Source organism: Gossypium hirsutum, chromosome D06 (assembly GCF_007990345.1).
Source record: "Gossypium hirsutum isolate 1008001.06 chromosome D06, Gossypium_hirsutum_v2.1, whole genome shotgun sequence".
Lineage (NCBI taxonomy): Eukaryota > Viridiplantae > Streptophyta > Magnoliopsida > Malvales > Malvaceae > Gossypium > Gossypium hirsutum.
This window is the reverse complement of record NC_053442.1, coordinates 7796668-7818446: the sequence shown is the minus strand read 5'-3', so window position 1 is coordinate 7818446 and position 21779 is coordinate 7796668. Positions and strand designations below refer to the sequence as shown.

The 21779-nt window shown below is 33.0% G+C and overlaps 2 protein-coding genes and 1 long non-coding RNA gene across 3 annotated transcripts; 2 read left to right on the top strand and 1 right to left on the bottom strand.

Annotated features, from left to right (window-relative positions):
• Positions 1-3312: 3312 nt before the first annotated feature.
• LOC107900003 (probable inactive leucine-rich repeat receptor kinase XIAO) lies at positions 3313-6597 on the top strand. The gene is made up of 7 exons (XM_016825733.1): positions 3313-3385; positions 4007-4117; positions 5008-5135; positions 5391-5750; positions 5861-6029; positions 6147-6471; positions 6564-6597. The coding sequence occupies exons 1-7, from the start codon at positions 3313-3315 to the stop codon at positions 6595-6597; spliced, it is 1200 nt and encodes a 399-aa protein (XP_016681222.1).
• A 1382-nt stretch (positions 6598-7979) lies between these two features.
• On the top strand, positions 7980-9491 carry LOC107901347 (uncharacterized). The gene is made up of 2 exons (XR_001685230.2): positions 7980-8523; positions 8835-9491. It is a non-coding gene; the product is annotated as an uncharacterized lncRNA (long non-coding RNA).
• A 186-nt stretch (positions 9492-9677) lies between these two features.
• On the bottom strand, positions 9678-16920 carry LOC107901346 (protein S-acyltransferase 24). Its single transcript, XM_016827302.2, has 13 exons — positions 16301-16920; positions 15647-15787; positions 14843-14955; positions 14201-14280; positions 13937-14100; positions 13135-13273; positions 12930-13029; positions 12197-12254; positions 11920-11997; positions 11729-11827; positions 11358-11436; positions 11106-11254; positions 9678-10157 (listed from the first exon to the last, which is right to left on the bottom strand). Exons 1-13 carry the CDS (start codon positions 16595-16597, stop codon positions 9771-9773), a joined length of 1884 nt encoding a protein of 627 aa, XP_016682791.1. The 5' UTR covers positions 16598-16920; the 3' UTR covers positions 9678-9770.
• Positions 16921-21779: the final 4859 nt, after the last annotated feature.

Genomic DNA, 21779 nt, shown 5'->3' with positions numbered 1-21779 from the left:
TTCTTCTTCGTTTTCTCTTATTTATTTGTTTTATCTTATTTTATTTTACTTTTTTTCGCCTTTTGCAAATCTATTTTAAATAACTATAATAAAAAAAAAACAAAAGCAAAAAATAAGGGGGAAGGGAACTCACCGGAAGTGGCCATGGTTGCGCCGTCGGAGGGTCTCTCATCCATCGCCCGAATCGGGTCCAAGAGGCTGAGAACTTCCCTTGTTTTCGACTCCCATGGGTTGAGGGAGCTTTGGCTCTCAAGGATGCCATGGAGCAGGGGCTAACGGGCCCATTCTTCGGCGCCGGTCGCCGGCCACTTTGGTGGTGCGACGGAGGTCTTGAGAGACTGTCGGCCATTTGAGAAGGGAGGGTGTTGAGAGAAAAACTGAGGCTCCTTCAGTTTTTTTTAGAAAATATGAAAAAGTGAAGTAAAAAAAAATATTTTTTGGTTTATATTAGCAGTGAAACGGCGTCGTTTGATGGGGATCTGCGCATGCTTTGCCCTAATGGGTAATTTATGTATTTAGTCCATCTACCTTGCGTTGAAGTGTAATCCAACCTTTTATTTCTTTTCGATTTGGGCCGCGAATTTTGTTTTTGTTTCAATCTGGTCCTCAGACCATGCGCAGACTCTCACTGCGTTTAGGGATGGGGAATATCTCCCTAAAGGTCCCTCATGTCATCAGCACATCTTATTTCAGTCCCCTTGCGAACTGTTTATATTTTGCAATTAAAGCCTCGATTTTTTAATTCCATTTCCACCTCATCCTTGATTTATTTAATTTATTTATTTGTAGAAAAGGTTCTTTTATCGTTACTTATTTTAAGTTTTTATATTTATTATTTATTTGCAGTTGTTTTACATTAAATTTATTTATATGTATATATATTATTTCTTATAAACTCATGTATGAACATCTTTCAAAATTTTTTTTATGTACGTATACATATGTTATTATTTATTTTAAAACCTCTCATATATAATACTTTTAAATTGTTTCGCATATGGTTGTTTTTTATTTTTATTATTTATTACTTATTCGAGATTCATTTATTATTATTCTAAATTTGCTCTACATTTTATTTATTTTAATTTGCTCTATACCACTCATTTTGAAATTGTTATATATGTTATTTAATTTATTCATCACCTTTTTTATTAATAATGATGTTTAAATAATGTGTGTTGAGTGATTATTTTCATTGTGTGTGCCATTGGTATAATTTTATTCATGTATCATTACTCTATGTTTATTATTGTATTGATTAGTTCATGTCCTTGTATTATAAATTAAACTCCGACATAGTTATCCAACTTAGATTGCTTTATTTTATTCTAAGTGAGATAAATGCATACTTTCAAATAGATTACCCGCTATTATTCAAAATGGAATTTTGTTAAATAAGGTAATATTTTGCATTCTGGAAATTTGAGAAATTGTACCCTAACTTACTGGGTCTCGATTTTCTCGTTAAATCCAAATAGCAAAATATCTTTTTAAATTTCAAACACATAAAATTTCAAAAAAATAAAGGCAATACTCTATATTTAGAAAATTCGAGAAATCGTGTCCTAACTTACTGAGCTTCGATTTTTCTCGTTGATTCTAAGTAACCGAATATCCTTTTAAAATTAAAATAAATGAGGTTTAAATAAAAAGTGAAATGCAAACTTACTCTCAAAATATGAGATGTCGGGTCCTAACTTATTGGGTGTGACATCTTGTAACTTCGAGATAAGGAGGCATTTTCTATTTTTGATTTAATTAAAGCATTTTTAAATCAACATTAATAAAAGAGGATCGTATTTTTAAATCTTTTCAAACTTTCAGCTTTCGACATAAAGACATTAAATAATCAACTAGGTACCAATTTTGGGTGTTACGAGGGTGCTAATCCTTCCTCGTACGTAACTGACTCCCGAACTCGTTTTTTTTGAATTTCGTAGACCAAAATCGTTGTTTTAATAAAATCAAATCATTTATTGAAAACAACCACTTTTTAAGGTGATCCGATCACACCTTATCAAAAAAGATTGGTGGCGACTCCCGATTTTTTCGTTTTCGTTTTTTTAAAATCCAAGTCGACCCTGTTTTATTCAAAAAAATGGTGTCAACAATTAGGAATTGTTTCTAATAATTAATTTAATAATAGTTTTCACCAACTTAGCAATCCTTTGGGTATAATCCTCATAATACTTCCCAATGTTTTGTTCTAAATTAATGTATAATTTAAGGTTTAATATTTAAGTAAGTGTATATGATTTAGATTTGATTATTTTTATTTATAATTTGTATAATTAATTATTAATATAATTTTAAATTTTATTATATGATTTTAAGGGTTTTTTAAAAAAAAAATTACAAGCATAACACAATCAAAGTAAAAGTACAAATACATATATGAGTAAACTACTTAGTGTAGAACCAAACTATTATAGCTTTAACTACATGTTAGAATAGTTCAGACTATTGTGATGAGAAAAAACAAAACACTAAATTATAATAATAAATAATAGACTCCAAATTTACATAAAATCTTAAACTTGCATTTGAAAAAGGTAATTATGAAGTTTTGTGTTAGATGGAGACTTTTGGAGTGTCACTCAATGTTTTTCCATAAATATATGTATACTCATACGTCTCTTTCTATCCCAATTCCCACTTTCCAAACTAAAAATGTTATGAAGATTAGATTTTCATATCTGTTATTCCATCTCAAATTTTCAATTTTTTTTTAACTTCAAAGAGAGTAGAAGCAACAAGCATAGAGGCACCTTTGCCTCTGGGAAAGAAGGTTTTTATTAGTTTACTAGTCAATCAATTCTCTCTCTCATTCGGTTAATTCTTGATCTTATCGGTTGGTCTGATCTAATTTAAAAAATCATAGTATATTTTAATCCAAATTCTAAATTGACAAATTTGGGTGAAAAACCTTTCGATTTTATTGATTGAGTTAAAATTTTTAAATAAAAAAAATAAGCACGTGATATTAAATCTCAAATTTTATCAAACTAGAAAAAGGAATAGCTAATAGGCATATTGTAACATATTGATAATATCTGCAAGTATGTGTTAATACATATATAAAGTGATGTTTGACAATTTGTAACCTTGTTTATAGACAGCGAGAAACAACTTAAGTTGATGAGATTAGAAAAAAACTTGATTTGAGTAGCAATCTCTTTAACAAGTGGTTGGTGGAATTCCCAATCCCAAGTACTTGAATGTAGCAACTAACAAGCTGAAAGGTTCCATAAATATTGAAGCTAATTTGCATTTTAGCTTCTTTCTTTTTTATTCAATCAAATTAAATTATTGATGAGTTATCGACTCTCCACAGAACTAGAAGGTTTGCAGACTTTAGAGGAATTGGATTTCATGGCTTCTAAAGGTATCAAATATTAGTATATGGTAGAGGTGTTCAAACGGTCGATTCGATTAATACTCGAACTGAATTGCTATTAATAGAATTATTTGAAATGAAAAAAATTTTAACCGTTAATCGAACCGAAGTTTTTTTTTCAAATACATTAACCGAACCGCAATATTTCGATTAATCGAATTAACTGAAATTTATATATTTTTTTCTTTTGGTTAAAATAAGTATAAAAAATATATTGCTAATGTTCATTTTCTTTTATTTAATAGTTCAAAAAATTTGGAGGTGAAAATAACAAATAAGACATTAGAAACACTACATAAGTATTAAAAGTTAACAACCAAACATTACATAAGTCTTGAAAACAACAAATATTTTCGTTAATTGGTTAATTCTGTTAATTATCTAGTTCTGAGCCGAATAAATCGATAATTGAAATTTCAAAAAATCATCAATCGATATCCAGCTGAACTAAATTCAACCACCGACTGATTAACCGAATTAAATCATTATTCTAACGTTTTATTTCATTAATTTACATGGACAAGCTTATCCAAAACATTTGATTAAGTAGTTGTATTTGCTTGCTAATGCAGAAAGTTTGAGAAAGTTAAAAGGTTGCTTATTTGGAAGGGGTTTTTCACAATGAAACTACATCGCTATTACAAGTGGTGGAGGCTTGCTCACCAGCCAAGACCCTGTTTTTGAACAACAATTACTTAACCAAGATTACTTCCTCTCAAGGTGAGTGAGGGTTTGATCACATGGCTACTTTTTAATTATATAATATAATATAATATTTTCCCTATTTTGCACAGAGTTGAATTTATCCAGCAAAATTCTCGTCTCACCCATAATATTCTTCAAAGCATTGGAGCATTGACTTCTCTTAAAAGCTTGATTTTGTCGAACAGTTCACTGACCGGCCCCTTACCTCCTAAAGGTATACATTAATTACGGTAAACTACACCATCAGTCACTAAATTATGAATAAGTTTTCGTTTTAGCCACTTAACTAACAAAATGTACAATTTGGTCACTAAACTATTTAAAAGTTTTTATTAAGTCATTAGGCTGTTAAAATCAATGTTATATGACTTTCTCTATTCACACTGCATGCACCGATAAAAAATTTATATTTCCCCTTCTCTTTTATAGTTTAGTTTTTTTTTTCTTTCTCATCAAAATAATTTTAGACGTTTCAAATTTGTAAACCAAAATTCAAATAGTTTTTTTCTTCGATCTTCAATACTGATTGTTAAATCGGCTTGGGTCTAAGGTATGTTCTTCTAATCGTTGATGGGTATTGTTCCACCTATCGATCATCAAATCTTCGCTTAGAGCTCGCTAGTGGAACTTTTTTTTCTAGAAAAACTTAACTGCCCAGTGACTTAAATAAAAACTTTTGAATAATTCAGTGACTTAAATGAAAACTTTTGAATAGTTAAGTGACCAAATTGTTACTTTTTTTAGTTAAGTGACCAAAATGAAAATTTACCCATAATTTAGTGACTAATGGTGTAGTTTATCCAATTAATTAATTAACATGTCAATATCTGATGCATTCATACACATCATCTAAAACTTTTAAAAGTAAATCTAATTACCGTTCATTTCTGTATATTTTTTTACAGGTGTGTGTGGTTTACGGAAGCTGGAAGAGTTAGATCTTAGTGGAAATGCACTTGACGGGTCAATTCCTTCATGTTTCCGTAACTTGACTTCTCTTGATCTACTGGATATTTCAAGCAATCGTATTGAAGTTGCATCATCTTTCAAATCATTTGCAAACAACTAAAACCTGAAAGCCCTATTGATCGACCAAAACATTTTAGTGAGTGATCCTAGCTTTGAGCCTCAGACCCTAAACCCAGAGTTTCTTCAACTAAAACTCTTGAGTGTGTCAAATTGTAGAGCAAAGGGTATTCCCAACTTCCTCCATTACCAAACTCACTTGAGATATCTTGACCTTTCACATAACAACTTGGGTGGACAAAATCCATCTTGATTATTGCAGAACAATACAAGGTTACAACAGTTTCTCATGCAAGGTAATTCCTTCAAGGGTCCTCTACAGTTACCAAAACATGTTAACGTTAACATGTTTCAAGTTGATATGTCTGGGAATAAAATGCAAGGCCAAATTCCAATGAACATAGGCTCCATGTTTCCGCATCTACAGATCTTAAACTTGTCTAGGAATGTCTTTGAAGGTAATGTTCCTCCATGCCTAGGTGGTTTGAAGTCTTTATCTTCATTAGATCTATCATATAATAATTTTTCTGGAGGAATACTGGAGGAATTAGTTAAGAGTGGCTCATTGTTGACTCTCAGACTTTCAAGTAATAACTTTGAGTGGGGAAATACCACCTACAATGTTTACCTTAGATAAACTGCGACAGTTATATTTGGATGGCAATAACTTTGATGGAGAGATGCCACTGATAGATATCTCAACCCTTAGTTTTTCTGCTCTTAGTGATATAGATTTTAAGTGATAACCATTTGTCTGGTGAGCTCCCAAAATGGATATGGAATGTGCCAAACTTGGAGGCATTGGATTTTTCCAACAATAATTTCTATGGTCACATTCCTCTTGAATTCTGCAATTTGGGTTTGCTTAGATTTTTAGACCTTTCTCAGAACAATCTTTCTGGTTCTGTTCCATCTTGCATCAGTTCACTAACCATAGAGCATCTTCACCTGAGCTGAAATAGACTAAGTGGTCCGCTGCCGCATGCGCTTTACAACATCTCTTCGTTGGTGGCATTAGATCTTGGCCAAAACAACTTGACTAGGAAAATTCCATATTGGATTGCCAATCTTTCGGCTTTGAGAATCCTTGTTTTGAGAGGAAATCACTTCGAGGGCGAAATTCCTAGTCAGATTTGCCAATTGAACTTGTTAAGTATCGTAGATCTTTCTCAAAACAAGCTTTCTGGTCATATTCCTTCCTGTTTGAGTACTTTAACTCTAATGCCAACAGACAAGTCTTTTCGGACTGCAAGCACTCCATATCTTATTGATGCGTCACAGGATCTGAGTTTGTATTTCCAGGTTCAAGTCATCGATATCCCGGTAGCTATGTGGAGGAACAAGTACTGTTTACGACAAAGAAAGGATAGTACTCATATTCAGGCAACCTTCTTGAGTATGTCTGGAATTGATGTATCTTGCAACATGCTAACAGGTCCAATTCCACCAGAACTAGGAAACTTGAGTGAGCTCCATTCATTAAACTTGTCCCACAACAGTTTGATTGGATTTAAACCCTCATTGTTCTCAAAGCTCGAGCAAATTGAGAGTTTGGACCTTTCTCGTAACAAGTTAAGCGGCATAATCCCCATCCAGTTGATGGAGTTGAATCCTTTGGCAGTTTTCAATGTGTCGTACAATTGTCGAAACTACTTTTTTGAAAACAAAAATTTTGGTTGTCGACTTTTAAAAATAAAAATTGGAGTCGCCACCGATCCTTGATTGGGGTGTGATCGGCTCACCTTAAAAACAATTTTGGTCTGCGAAATTTGAGAAAACAAGTTCGGGAGTCAGTTACGCACGAGGAAGGGTTAGCACCCTCGAAACGCCCAAAATCGGTACCAAATTGATTATTTAATGTCTTAGGGTCGAAAATTTGAAAAGATTTTAAAAGAAAACTTTTTATTTCATGAATGAATCAAAATAGTAAGACATTCTTATTTCAAAGAGATAAAACACCACACCCAGTGAGTTAGGGCACAATATTTTTAAATCTTCAAAATACCCGAATATTGCCTTTTACTTTTGAAAATTCTTATTTCGAGAAGTCAAAATATCAGGACCAATAAGTTAGGACCCAACATTTTTGAACTCCCAAGAATAAGCTTTTATTTAAAATTTGCGAATTTAATGCAAAATGAATACTTAGCATTCTAAATGCATCGAAGAATAATCGCAATCCAGTAAGTTAGGACACGGTCTTTCTCGAGAATTATGAACGCCAAATACTTTGAAAATTTATAAAATATGATGATTTTGACAAAACCAAAATATATTTCCCGAAAGGTATGTTAAAGTTAATGTATAGTGTGAAACAAAACTTTAATTTAAGACCAATATGAATAAATATTTACAAATATATATATATAAGTACAATATACAAGTAAATTTACAAATATGTGTACGCATATATTTAACACACATATACAAAGATACATATAAAAAGACGAAATGGAATATGTCAATCAAAATCTAATAAAACTGCATGTATGTATTTGAAAATCATGAAAATAGAATAAATATAAAAGCATGTACCAGTATATATTTACAAAATAAAAATGTATATGTATATATTTACAAAAATAAAAAAGTGTGTAAGTATATATATAATATAAAGTATAAAAAAGGAAAGTAAAATAAAAAAGAAGTATGTATGCGTAAAATGTATGCAAATTTAAAACCCTTAAAAGTATATATTAAAATATGCACATATATTGTATATAAAAATATGCGTGTATATGAATAGCAAATACAGTAGTAATAATAATAGAAAACAATGCAATAATAATGATGTAATGTAACATAATAATAGTAATAATGGCATAATAATAGTAAAAAAAAGATAATGATATATAAAAAAAGAAAAAATGAGAAGAAGGACTGAATTGAATTTTAAACAAAAATGGGGGGCTGATTTAAAATAAATTTAAAAAAGATCGACTTGAACGCGCGCGTAACAGTGGAGGACCAAAATCGAAATTATCCCCTCCTTCCAAAGCTCTGCGCAACGAGGGACTAAATTGAAACAAACATAAAATATGCGTCCCAATTTTAAAATAAGTAGAAAGGACTTAATTGGAACGCATTTGCGAAAGGGAAGGCCTAAATGCGCAATTAAACCTTTAAAGCCAAACGCGCGGATCCTCCCCTTTGGGTCGGGTCACCGCGCGCGTCAAGATTTGGATAAAACGGTGCCGTTTTAAGGTTTCAATAAAACCCAATTTTTCCTTTTAAAAATTTCATAACTCATTTTAAAACAAAAAAATGCTGCACCCCTCCCCCCTTTTTGTTCTCTGCTAGGGTTTTATACCCAAGCCGCCGCGCCGCCGTTCCACCGTGCGCCACAGCTCCGATCGCGACGGAGGTGGCGCCGATCGACGCTTCCGGCCAGAGAGGTAAGCTTCCCTTCTTCTTTTCTTTGTTACTTCTTTAAAAAAACAAAAACGCAAAAGAAAAGAAAAAAAATAAAACTGCAAGAACCCGATTCACCTTAAGAAAAAAATCTTTGTATTTTCTATTTTTCTCTTGATTTTTCTCTTGTCTATTTCTCTGTCTTTTACACTCCAAAAATCCCCCTTTTATCCTTTTTTACAATCGGTTTATATAACCGAAATAAAACATCAAAATATCAAAAAAAATCAAAAGAATCCTTATTTTCTTGTTATTGTTGCGATGAATACTGATGTTGGATCCGCTTTTCTCGCAGGTACGACGATCGTGGAGGCGCGATTTGTGCGGAGAGGGTGAGCTGCGGCGGCTATTGGCAAATGCTGCTATGGTTCTCTTTTTTTGAGGGGGCTTAAGGCTAGGATTTAATTTGGGCTTTGCAAAAATTGGGCTGTCCCATTATTTATTCTACACGGGCCTGGGCCAATTTGGGCCTACTACAACAATAATTTGTCAGGTAGTATTCCGTATGATAAGGCTCAATTTGCAACGTTTGACGAAAGCAGCTACTTGGGAAATCCTTTTCTTTGTGGACCTCCAAAGCATGAAAGTTGCAGTGGAACTGGTTTGCCCAACAACACCAAATGCCTCTAGCAGTGAAGAAGAAAGCGGTTTTATGGACAAGCATGCCTTCCTTGTGTCCTTTTTGGCTTCTTACCTAATCGTGTTAACGACAATTGGTGTCGTCCTATACATAAATCCTTACTGGCAACGAAGATGGTTTTATTTCATCGAGCAGTGCATCAACACTTGCCACAATTTCATTGTGGACAATGTTTCAGAAGAAGCTCGTAGCCCAATGCCTTCGTGGTTTTCCTTTTGTTTCTCATTGTTTAATTAGTGATCTTTTCTAATGTTACGAAAGTTTGAACTGAAATTTTGCAATAATTGATTGAGAAAACTAGTTTCATTTCCACATTCTTCCCAAAAAGCAATCACAAATTTATCAATTTATAATCATTGTTTTGTTCTTTAATGATGATGGGAAGTATTTACAGTATGCGGTTTAACCGCAAATGAATTACTGGAATTTCAAGCACACAACACCAAATCTAATATCAGACAAAATTAGATTAATGGGAAGCAAAGGGCAAAAGGAAAAAAAAATGAAGCAAACCCGTAGATTAACAAAACAAAAGCTGAAATTGTATGTATGCTTATAATACATACAATATGCATATCAGTTTGTTTTGACTCACACTGAATATGCACTGCTCCGTCCACTACCATGACCCAACCCCACAGTCCCACTCTCGGTTTCCAACTTACTATAGGTGCACTGGGAAGAGTGAAGATGCCCTTGATGTGTATTGGTTTTGCTAGAATTCACATTTATAGCAATATGGCCGTTTTTGTTCCCAAGACTACCATTTTCCCTAGTCATTTGGACCATCCCAATACCTTCAGAATGTGCTGCATCTTCAATAACCTGAATGTCTTCGTTGTAGCCTTTGATCAGGAAATCTGAGCAGTTCTTCCAGCATCCATGATCATATGGATTTCTAAATCGACCACCAGGACCCTTGAGGTAGCTATAGCGCATGACATTTGCCATTTCATTTGTTGTTATATTGCGAGATATCTGCAGCAAGAAAAGTACAAAATAAGTCTCCAGAAAAAGAGAGAACAAATTGCTCTCTAGGTTCTCAAAACACTCGTGTTCGAAGCTGGGTCTATAACATTCTCTTCGACTCTAGTAGTAGCAGCACTACAGGATATTTAGTTCTAACGATCATTGCGGCAAAATATGTGGCATTTGTTTGTAACTCAAAGATAGTTGGCATGGAGAAGGAAGATGATCATTTTTGAACAATCTGTCAAGAATCAGAGTCCAGGCATGGGCACATTCACTCGATCCATAATCACTAAATAACTTCCAACAGTAACAGTAAAATATATGATTCATTTATGATGATGCCAGGCCCGATCTAGTTCTTTTTTTTTTTCTTTTCCGGTGAAAGACATTATCAAGTTTAGGATGACAAATTTAGGGTAGTTCTTCATATGATATTTAAATAATTTAATATAATAGTACATGAAGTATAAATTTTATTACTGTTTAAGTAATTAATATAAATTATTTGTAAAATTGATGATACATAAAATATTTTAAAAACTTAAATATAATAATAAATTATATTTAAATAATTTAATGTAATTATACATTAAATATAAATTAATCTAATTTTTTATATTCTTTTAAATAGTTAATATAAATATGGGTATTTTGATAATTTTTGCTTCCAAACACAAAAGCCAAAAGCAATTAAATCCTAACTTTTATGCGCTTTTCCACCGTAGTTTTGACCCCAAAAGCAAGGTGTTCTTCATTGCTTTTGTGGTGGGAAAGCACTTTTAACTTCCCTAATGTATTACACCAACAACTCAACAGTGCATCAGACTAATCCAACTAAGAGCATTGGTGAAGCACACTTTCTTTACTATTGTGCCCCAGATCATAACCAGAAAAAGTAATTCCCACAGAAAAAAAGAAGAGAGAACTGGTAGATCACAAAATCTCAAGTCATACCTGAGAAGCCTGTATAACGGTCAAGGCTGCCACACCAAAGAAGAGGAAAAAATTTACAATCAAAAAGGATATAGCACCAACATGGTGAGAAACAGCATAGTTCATCCATGGGAAAAATGATGAGGGAGCTGATGGATCCTTCACAATTCCTGTATATGACAACAAATACGTAGGTAAGAGAATCAAGGAAGAAAATTTTGCTAAGCTAACTTTGGAAAACAGTTTGATCTTGGAACTGATTAAAATACATACTTGCAATAGTAACTCCACTAGTAATCAGCATCGCCGAAACCTCTAAAACAAGGAAAAGAATAAAGTCCCATTTGTTTCTCTGCATCATAAGATACCTAAATGAAATTAATCAACAGATACAATCACTACTCATCAAATAATTAAATGATAACCTCTTTCCACAAGAAATTAACCTATAAGCATAACTGTAACCAACTAGCAATCACACATCATCCATACTTGTCTATGATTCGCAAAAGTCTCATGTATGAGGGCTTTCAATTCCCTTAACTTTATTGTCTAATTGAAGTACAGGATGTTAAACATGCAAAAACTGAAACCGTAAAATTATAGAGGGGGGAAAACCATTAAACTCATCAACAATAAAGCACCTTTCCAACACAATTTGATACCCAAGGGCAATGATGGTCAAACTGTTCAACACAACGATCACAAGTGGAGCAGTGTTTTGCACGAAGAGGCCTAACAATCTGATAATTTTGTAAAATAACATAGCAAAACAATCAGAACAAATGGAATTTATCAAATAAGCCAACACGATAAGGCTAGATTAGGCAAGTACCTTGCATGTCGCACAAAGTTGAGACCAATTTCCAGCTAGCAAAGAAGGATTATTTGTCTCAATCTTCAGTAAGGGTTCCTAGCAGAACATACAGGAGAAATATGATACAGAGAGGAACTACATCAATCATTTAACAGAAAAGATAGATATATTCATATATATATAGTATATGAAGAAAACAAAATATATAGGACAGACAACAATCACGTTTCAAGAAGACAAAAGAAAACAAATCAAACAAAACCAGTTAGGCTTTGCAAGGAAAAACTGAACTCACATCATCTTTCATATTCATAGGGTCATGGACATTCATCCTGATGTAACCGGGATCTTTGCTGCAAAGAAATTTAAAATGATAAACAACTAGTTAAACACACTCTTCAATGAATCAGAATATGACCAAATACAAGCAAGAGAAGTCTGTCTAGCACAGCTAGGCATCATATACACCAAGTCGCACTTCTATTAAAGAGAGCTACCAACCAATTCAGGAAAGAAAATGACAAAATGTATTTCAATTTTGATAATTCATCATATGGATTCATAGACACTGCCCTAATAAATCTCAGAATATACGGTTAATATGCTATCTTCAGATATAATGACTCACTGCCACTGTAAACCACCCCATTCCTACCCGTTCAAAAGAAGATTCCTTCCCTTCCAACAAAAATAAACATGATAAAAAGCTAAGAATCTAATTGCTAGATGCTTGAAACCAATTGCATGAAAAAAAAAACATCAAAGGTGCCAAAGATCATATATCTCTCCTGAAAATTGTTCCAGAAAACTAAAAAAGGAAACTAATTGAATTTTGCAGACAAAACCCTTTATCTCAAATCCAGCCATATAACAATTCCAAAAACAATTGTCTCCACAGACAGCTGAATACTCTGAAATTTAACAAACTGATTAACAGACAGCCAAGCAGTGTCCAAAACAATGTAGTAAGTGCCATGATATCCTAAAAGACTTTTTGAAATAAAATACATCCAGATCACAGAATATACCTGCTACACCTATAAAACATAACTAAACCAGTAGATGCCAAGATAACACCAAACCAAGCCATGAAGCTAAATCCAGCTGTCAACTTTGGCAGATTTGCATCTGCAACAGATGTCCAAACCCAAAAATAAATAGGTAACAGAGAGAGAGAGGTATTGTCTTGATGTAGGGCACAATTAACTTTCATGAAGAGATCAAAAGACATACCCATTATGACAGATTGAATATAGGTCGCTAATAGTAGCAAGATAATGCACCAAAGAAATGGTGCAAGTCTTAATCTTGTAAATCGTCCAAGACGGCTATTCCCATCACATCGTTTTTCAAGCAGCCTTCTAGCATTTCCCTGCAGAATCAGATGTAAGAAACATAAATAGGCGGGTATAATTCATCTGATTTCATAAGCACGTCATCTTAACAATCAAAACAGACCAATAGCCAGGAGACAAATTAAGCACTTACAAAGTAAATTTTACAGTCTTTACCGAAACAAATAAAAACACCAATCAAAAGCAATAACAATTGCATCCTAATATTTCCATAGTGAAGTCACAAAATTTTCAAATGCTGCACCCATGTTGCACCTATACAAAGAAAGGTAAAAGGTTTGACCATCAAGAACAAAAATATTAGTTACTAGAGAACTCCCAGCTTCATAAACCTTAACACAGCATAAAGGTACGGAAAATGCTTTGAGTTTGCAACTGCATAAAGCATCAACCATTTCAAATTGTCCCCAGAAATATAAAGAATAAATAACACATTTTGGACATTTATCTCATGCTTATAAAGCATCTATTATTTGAATTTTTATCAAGAGTTCACAAGAAATATTTGTGGGGCGGAAGAAGCCAGAAATGTCTTTCATTCAGCCAAGGCATTAATGAGTCATTGCTAACAAGGAAGAGCTTGAACAGTACAAGACTGAAAAAAAAACATATAAATATCCAAACAATTCATCAAAGACTAATCATATTTCTTAACCAAGTTAAAATATCATGGAACCTACAAGGAAAAAAGCAACTTGTCTATGATTTTTGTCAGAAGCGAGCTGTTCAGGTGTAAGGCCACTATTATCAGTGACCGTCAAGTCCTCCATCTTGCCAGCCTGTACTAAGACTGTGCAAGCCTCAAGATTACCCCTGATAGCTGCCCAATGGAGAGGAGTGCAACCTGATGTAAAGATGAAACATGGTTAACAGAGCACAACACTCGATTAACTGGATGAAATTCATTAGAAATGGCATTTTAGAACCAAGAATCAGAAAATTACCCTCCTTGTCCTGACGCCCTCTATGTGCATCAAGAAATAAAAGAAGACGAATGCAATCGGCAAAACCTTTATAGGCAGCCCTAGAGTTGTCCATATTGAAAGAAAATTGGAATTAAAAATAACAGGCCTCAATTGTAAACTTCATCACACAATCAAGCAATTTGCAGGGGAAAATCAAAGAGAGTAATCAGAATATGTAAGCAAACTTGTTAAATTAAAAAAAAGATTAACTCAAAGAGAGATTTAACAGAAGGAATGGTGAACACAAACCTAAACACTCCTTAAAATTTCCAGAATGAAAACAACTACTATAAAAATCATACTAGCAAGTTAAACTCTTTTATAATTAAACTAATACTAGGTATTCCAAAAGTAGACTTACCAGCAAATGTTCCAAACAATAACTCATTAAGTACCAAAAAAAATGGTTCATCATTGATTACAAGGAAATTTGAAGTACCTAAGTAATCGAACATAGAAAACAATGTGATGCTAATGCTAGATAAGGGAAAAAAATCAACCCCCACAAATATGAAAGATAAAATGCTGATATTTAGATAGTGAAATAAAGAGCAGCACCATAGTGCCTTATCCTAGACCATCAAATGAATAAGAGAGATGCAAGAAGAACTCCTCATGTACCAGTGTAAAGGGCTTCGCCCATCGTTATCAGGAAGGTCAGGGTCAGCATTCCATTTCGAAACAACATGATAGAGAAAAGAAGTCTGACCATATTGGGCAGCAACATGTGTAATCTGCATCAAATTACAAAACTAAGTATGCATCCATTTGGAAGTAGAATTAAAAGCAAGCAATATATCAATTTGGCTATTGTCATACAATTAAATTGTAAAACACAAATAGCATAAAGTTTTCAGTATTAATTAAGAAATAGAAACCAGCCTCATGTTCTACACTTCTAGCAAATTTCTTTTTTAAAAAAAGTGAAAAAAAAGAAAAAGTAACAACTATAAATAATTGCACATAATGTTAGATGATACCTAAAGGATAAAATTACAGGGACAAGGACTAGGGAAAATATAAGGGGATCTAGCATGTTAGCAACCCAGAGCAAACAAGAAAGCATGACATGCTATGCTTTTAGGCGTCCTTGAGGTCCCAGACAAATAAGAATATAAGTGAGTGAATATTGTCTCCAGCAAGTATATAAGGTTTAACCAAAATGCATAGCAAAAACATATCTTCTTTAAATTAAGCCTCAAAATATCAATATGATGTACTCGTTTTATTGAAACCACATACTGCTGAGTTCCCATGCAGATTGAAACCAACTTCAGCAGAGAAGAATGTCTAAAACAGCTAGCTTTGTTTTAACAATAATTTACATTGCTTTCATCGTCCCAAATCCATATTATGGGGAGCCATGCCAATTTCTTGAATAAGAAAGAATATAATACAGGGCACCGCATTGAAGAAAATGCTAACCTGGTAACCATAGATCTCAGCAGCATCAACACGAGCACCCTCTTGGAGTAAAACCTCAGCAACCTGTACTGCACCACGGACTGCACTCCAGTGCAAGGCTGTCTGTCCATTATGATCCACCGCATGCACATCTCCACCATGCTAGCATATCAAGACAACCCAAAATCTGCTCAATTAAACTGAATTTATCCAATGAAAACTTAGGGTGGGTTTGGAGGGTTTGGATAGGCGATTGGGTGCGGTGCGGTGCGTTGAGGTTACTTTTTGTCTCACACTACAGTATCGAATCTCACCGCCACCGCTATTTTTACACTCACAGATAAACGCACCGCCCATCCAAATTCACTCACAGTTAAATGCACCGCCCATCCAAATTCACCCTTAAACACATGTCATAACTAAAAATTAAAATTCAAACAACTTCAAAAGTCATTTCCATGACTCAAAAGCATGCATTCCCAAAAATGGAGCTCACTAAGCCCATTAAACCCCAATTCAATAAATGTTTAGAAAAAAAAATTCCATGAATTGGCTACCAAATAAAAACAGTTCAATAAATCCCAAACTCAAAATTTCAGAAACAAAACTCCCAACTTTGACAGGAAAGGCAATTCATTAAATCCATAAAAATAACCAAACAAAAATAAATAAAACCTCGATGATGTACTGAGCAGCTGCGGTTCTATTATTCAAAGCAGCCCACTGGAGGGCATAGTAACCAAGGCCATCAGGCTCGGAAAGAGAGCAACCCTCGGACTCAACCAACCTCTGAAGTTTCTCCAAATCCCCATAAGCAGCAGCGGTATAGACATCGTTCTTCAAGCTCTCATCATCAGCAACATCACCAACAACCCCATGATGCCCTCCCCCATATTCATTTCCATTCGCTACAGCGCCACTCAATTGCTTCAAAGGTACAGTCTCCTCCACCACCTCGATCTCCGACGACATATCTCAAAGACCCAACAATCGAGAAAGACCAATGATTTTTTTTCCTTTTTAATGATCTGGGGTTGACTTTGTTTTTCAATAATTCGGTTTCAAATAAAAATGTGGGGGGGCAGCATTTAGGGTATTTGGAGGGAAGAAGGAAGAGAGGAGATGGGATTGGAGGGTGTTTCGCTTTGGCGTCCGTGCCGGGTTGACTGATGATGCCGAAGCCAAGGCACAGGACAAGTGCCAAGGCCACTTTGCCTAAGCAATAACTCGTAGGAATTTTGAGAAGGTGTGTTGTCTTCCGGTTTAACAAAAAGAAATAAATGTAATTTGAAATATTTGCACAAAACCGACCAAAATATAATTCACATTCAAGATCGTCCAAAAACAAATCACTTAAATAGATGTCACAAAATCGAGTTTTAAACGAGTAGAAGATTTACCAATTTAACAATATGATAGTGTAAGTTTCTTAACGATCCACTTGACATATTCCGCAAGTAGACAATTTTACAGGGAAAAGAGAAACAAAGGAGTAAGCATTACATATGCTTAGTAAGTTCACAATTATTAAAACAACTTACCTCATTTTATGAATTTAAACAACAAGTTATTCAATTTGATGATTTTGTCTAAATTCGACAACCCTATATCAACAATGTGAGTTCATCCCGTAACCAATTCATATAATAATCTAAACATTTAGCATTTCAAATAATTTTAATACCAATCACATGAAAATCAACAACTCAATATCATTCACAACATTCCAATTCACAAATACAACTAAAAGTCTCAATAGTACACATGTATCAATGTATTCAAGCTTCAATTAATCAATCTAAAGGTTATATCGTATCATTTCATTTTGTTGTCAACAATACATCCAATTTCAATATAATGGCTGTCATTATTCCATTTTATTGTTCGAATTTTACATCAAATTCATAGATTTATCACATTTCCATATTGGCCCTTCGGCTCGTATATCCGATACGTATGAGCATTCAATACTATCGATATTCATATATACATCATTAATCAACTTTGTATTACCATATCAAAATTAGCAATTTAGCTTATATCTCACAAATCAAATATCACATTACTTTCTATTTCATATCTATTTATAATCTTAATTATCAAATAACACTTTTCATTTCAGATTTTCAATTTCATGATTGCGAGGACTCTATCATCATTGTTTCAATTATATTTATCCCGTTTTTACCATTTATTCCCCCTAATAACTCGACTCGAACTTGGACGGATACATGAATCTAACTAACACACTAGTTTGGCATCTAGTGCCTTATCGGATAAATCTTAAGTAAATAGTTTGCACCCAACGCTCATTAATAAGTTTGACACCCAATGTCTCATCAGTATAACCGAAGTAATTTGGCACACCATGCCTCATCGACTCTTAATCGATGTAACCCTGAATTCTTCCTATCGTATGGCATGCCAACTATATCTGACTCTACCCGGATAGTTAATAGGGTAACCATCTTCAATTTCCATTATAAGCCAATTTATCAATTCAATTATATATGATCAATAGTAATTCATCAAAACATATCAATATACCAACATAATTCTTCTCAATACAAAATCCATTTTGCATTTACATCAATATACAATAATCTCGAATCAATTCAATTTAGTCCTTACCGTAAACAATCGATCAATTTCACACTAGCACAATTCAATCAATTATAATCAATTATCAATTCATTTTTATTTCAGATATCAATTCATCATTTTAGTTTTAACCTTTAGCTTATCATTTTTCTATGTTTTAGTTCATAACTCACCCGTTGTACCAAATTGTGCACAATTCAAACTATTATCAAACAAATACAAAATCAAAAATCAAAAATCAAAAACCAAAAAATTAATTAAAATTATATTATGAGAACTTACCTAATCAAATCAGCAACAAAACAAGTCACTAAGGACTAAAAAGCAATTTTTGTCATTTCCCTAATTTTCTTCAATTTAGTCCAATTTTTGATCTATTTAATAGTTCAATTCAATTTATCAATTCCAAACATCTTATTTCATCATATTATAAGCATACATCAATTTAATTTTATTTTTTGAATGCCCCTAAAATTTTATATTTTATTTAATTTAGTCCCTAAAACCAAAACTATCATAATTTTCGCATTTAGGCACCATTTTTCATTTTGATTTCAATTTCATCCCCATACAACACTCTAAATTCAATAATTACAAAAATTTCATGACAAATTTTACATTATTATAATTCGGTCATTATACACAAAACTAACAAAATTTAGTTAACAAATTAGTCTTTAAACATATCTAAGCTTATAATCAAACTATTAAACATCAAAAACTTCAATTTTCGTCAATGAAAACTTTATAAATCTTTAATAGTTTTGAAAACAGAAATACAAGTTAACTAGACTTAGTTACAACGATATCAAAAACATAAAAAATTATTAAAAACGAAATTGGAAAAGCTTACCATGCAAGGTTACCAAGCTTGGCCAAACCTTGGCTGTTAAAAAATAGAGTTTTTTTTAGTGTTTTTGGTTTCTAATTCGATAGTGGAATAAAATGATGAGATATTTTGATGTTTTTATTTTTTTAACCTTTTGTTATTTATTTTTTTAACCTTAATCAACATATAATTAAATCTAAAATGCATATGTAAACTGTCCACAATTAATTAAAATGATTTAATTATCCCTTAGGTTCTTTAACAACGGTTAATTAAGCATTTGAGCTAATAACAATCAATGATGATTAATTTTTTTTGTAGTTTTTACGATTAGTCCTTGTACTTTAATTGATCTTTCAATTAATAAAATTACCAGACTGAAATTCAATTCACCTATAAAACAACTATGTAAATATTTAATAATATTATTTACAGGCATGATTTATGGAAATTAGATCCCGATACCTCATATTCTGAAACTACTGACTTTCGGTACACACCACTTGTACCTTGACTAACTAACCAATTAATAAAATCTACCAAATCAAAATTCACCATAATCTATATTTAACTCATAAACATAAATTACAAATGTCTATGATCTCACTCGTCGAAATTTTGATCCCGAAATCACTATTTTCGATGTCACTGAAAAACGAGTTGTTACAGGCTTGAATGGTGAGAGCATAAGAGACACCTTTAGTCATCATAGTCGTAACATTGAACCTCTTCTTGAAATCACAAAGAGATTTGTTGTCTTTTTTTAGGATGGACATGAGGGAAGCTAAGGATTTTTGTGAGTTTTGTTGGCCAAAAAATCTGCTCATAAACAACCTGACCAATTGGTCAAAACTACTTATAGATCCTAGAAGGAGTGAAGGTACCACTGCTAGGCGATACTAGAAAGGGTCATGGAGAAAGCTCTACATTTCACAGCATCTGAGGCTCCAAGAATGTTCATATGGTTGTTGTAGTGAGCTAGGTGATCTTTCAAGTCTCCAGTGCCAATGTAAGTTAACTTAGGGAACTTGAAGGAAGAAAATAAGTTGTGTGTCAACATGGAAAAGGCTGGGGGTGTTGGAAAAATCTTGGTTTGAAAACGATTTTCTTACACAATGGAATATTAAAATTTTGAAAACCAACCCGGTTTGTGATATTTATAGTAATAATCCTTAACTAAATTCGTACCTGTGTTTTCAGCTTAGCAGACATTCATTGTTCTCAGCTTTCAACAAAACGATCTTCTTTGTTATTCTTTTACCACGAACTGCTTCGAATATGGGTTCGAACCAATTGAATCAAAACATAAAACTAGAAAAAGTTTTATTTCCTTTTGGGGTGAAAACAAAAATTCTCTCTTCTTAATAGAAACTGGTAGAATTGTTATTCCAAAAATATATATGTAATAGTTGAGAATAAATTCTTTCTATTTTTTGGCAAAATAACAATCCCTCGAAGTTGTGTTGATAACTCTACCTATGGCATCTATTTATAGGAAGAGAAGGTAGAATCATTGTTGAGTTGTAATTGTTTATTTCAAATAAAAAAAATAACATCCTACTTAGAATAAGACTAGGGTGGATGACAGACCCTAGTATTCCTACTACGATTGTCACCCCTTTATGTCCATGAGGGGTTTTTGGGCATCTCTCACATCGGGTTCAATTACGAGTACTTCCTAGGATTTTTTGACCTAGTATTGTGTAATGTGATCCAATTCGATTTAGTTTTTCTATTTTCTAAAATAAACTTTAATATTTAAATTTAAAACAATTTTCTTATCTCTATTTTACCTCCAACAAAATTTTGACGATTTTACCCCTAGTAAAATTTTGACTATTTTAGCCCTAGTAAAATTTCAAGAAAACATGTTCACTATGATCGAATGATTTATTTTCATTTTTGGGCTTTAAAATAGTCCAAAAACATAAACTCATTCTTCTGATTATTTTTTAAGTAATCCATATAGGATTGCAAATGGATAACTTCCATTTCCATTTTTAGAAACCTACATTCATTTCCAAATGATTCCATTTCTCCATTTCGAAGAAAACCATAATCATTCTTGAATCTTTATCATTTCTCTTTTCCTATTCATTATGTTCATTTCTATTCAAACACACAATTCATTTATGATTTCAACAAGCTAGCGAATGGACCGATTCGACATATGTAGTTGAGGCTCAAATGATTTATAATTAAGTTTTGACATTTTGTCTATTAGTTATAAACTTATTCAATCACAAAATCATTCCACTATAGTATCGTGTCTGAGCTCTCCCCAATGACCATCCCATAAGTGTGTTACCCTTATAGGATATCATTGGTCTCTTTGAGATAATATCCGTTCTTCCAATATGATCCTATTTTATCTCATAGTAACTATTACATCTTCCTTTATGAAAAGTTAATCACTATCAAATAGTGACAAGTCATCCATCACAAAGACGAACGACCTGTGACCACGTTTACTTTTCATCAACCATATAATACCAATGAGAGGATATCACTTACCCATATTTTGGGATATGAATTCCACTGTTGTGAATGGCGCTACATACTACAGAAGTCGTACACCCAACACACCAACTTTCGGTTTCTAATCTATTTGAACTCAGGATTTTACTTATATCAAAATGTATGAGTCATGCATACATAGTTCGCGCTCCACTTAGGATTTAGGGTTTAGGCAATAGTCGTAATAGGGTCTAAAGTATTTATAGG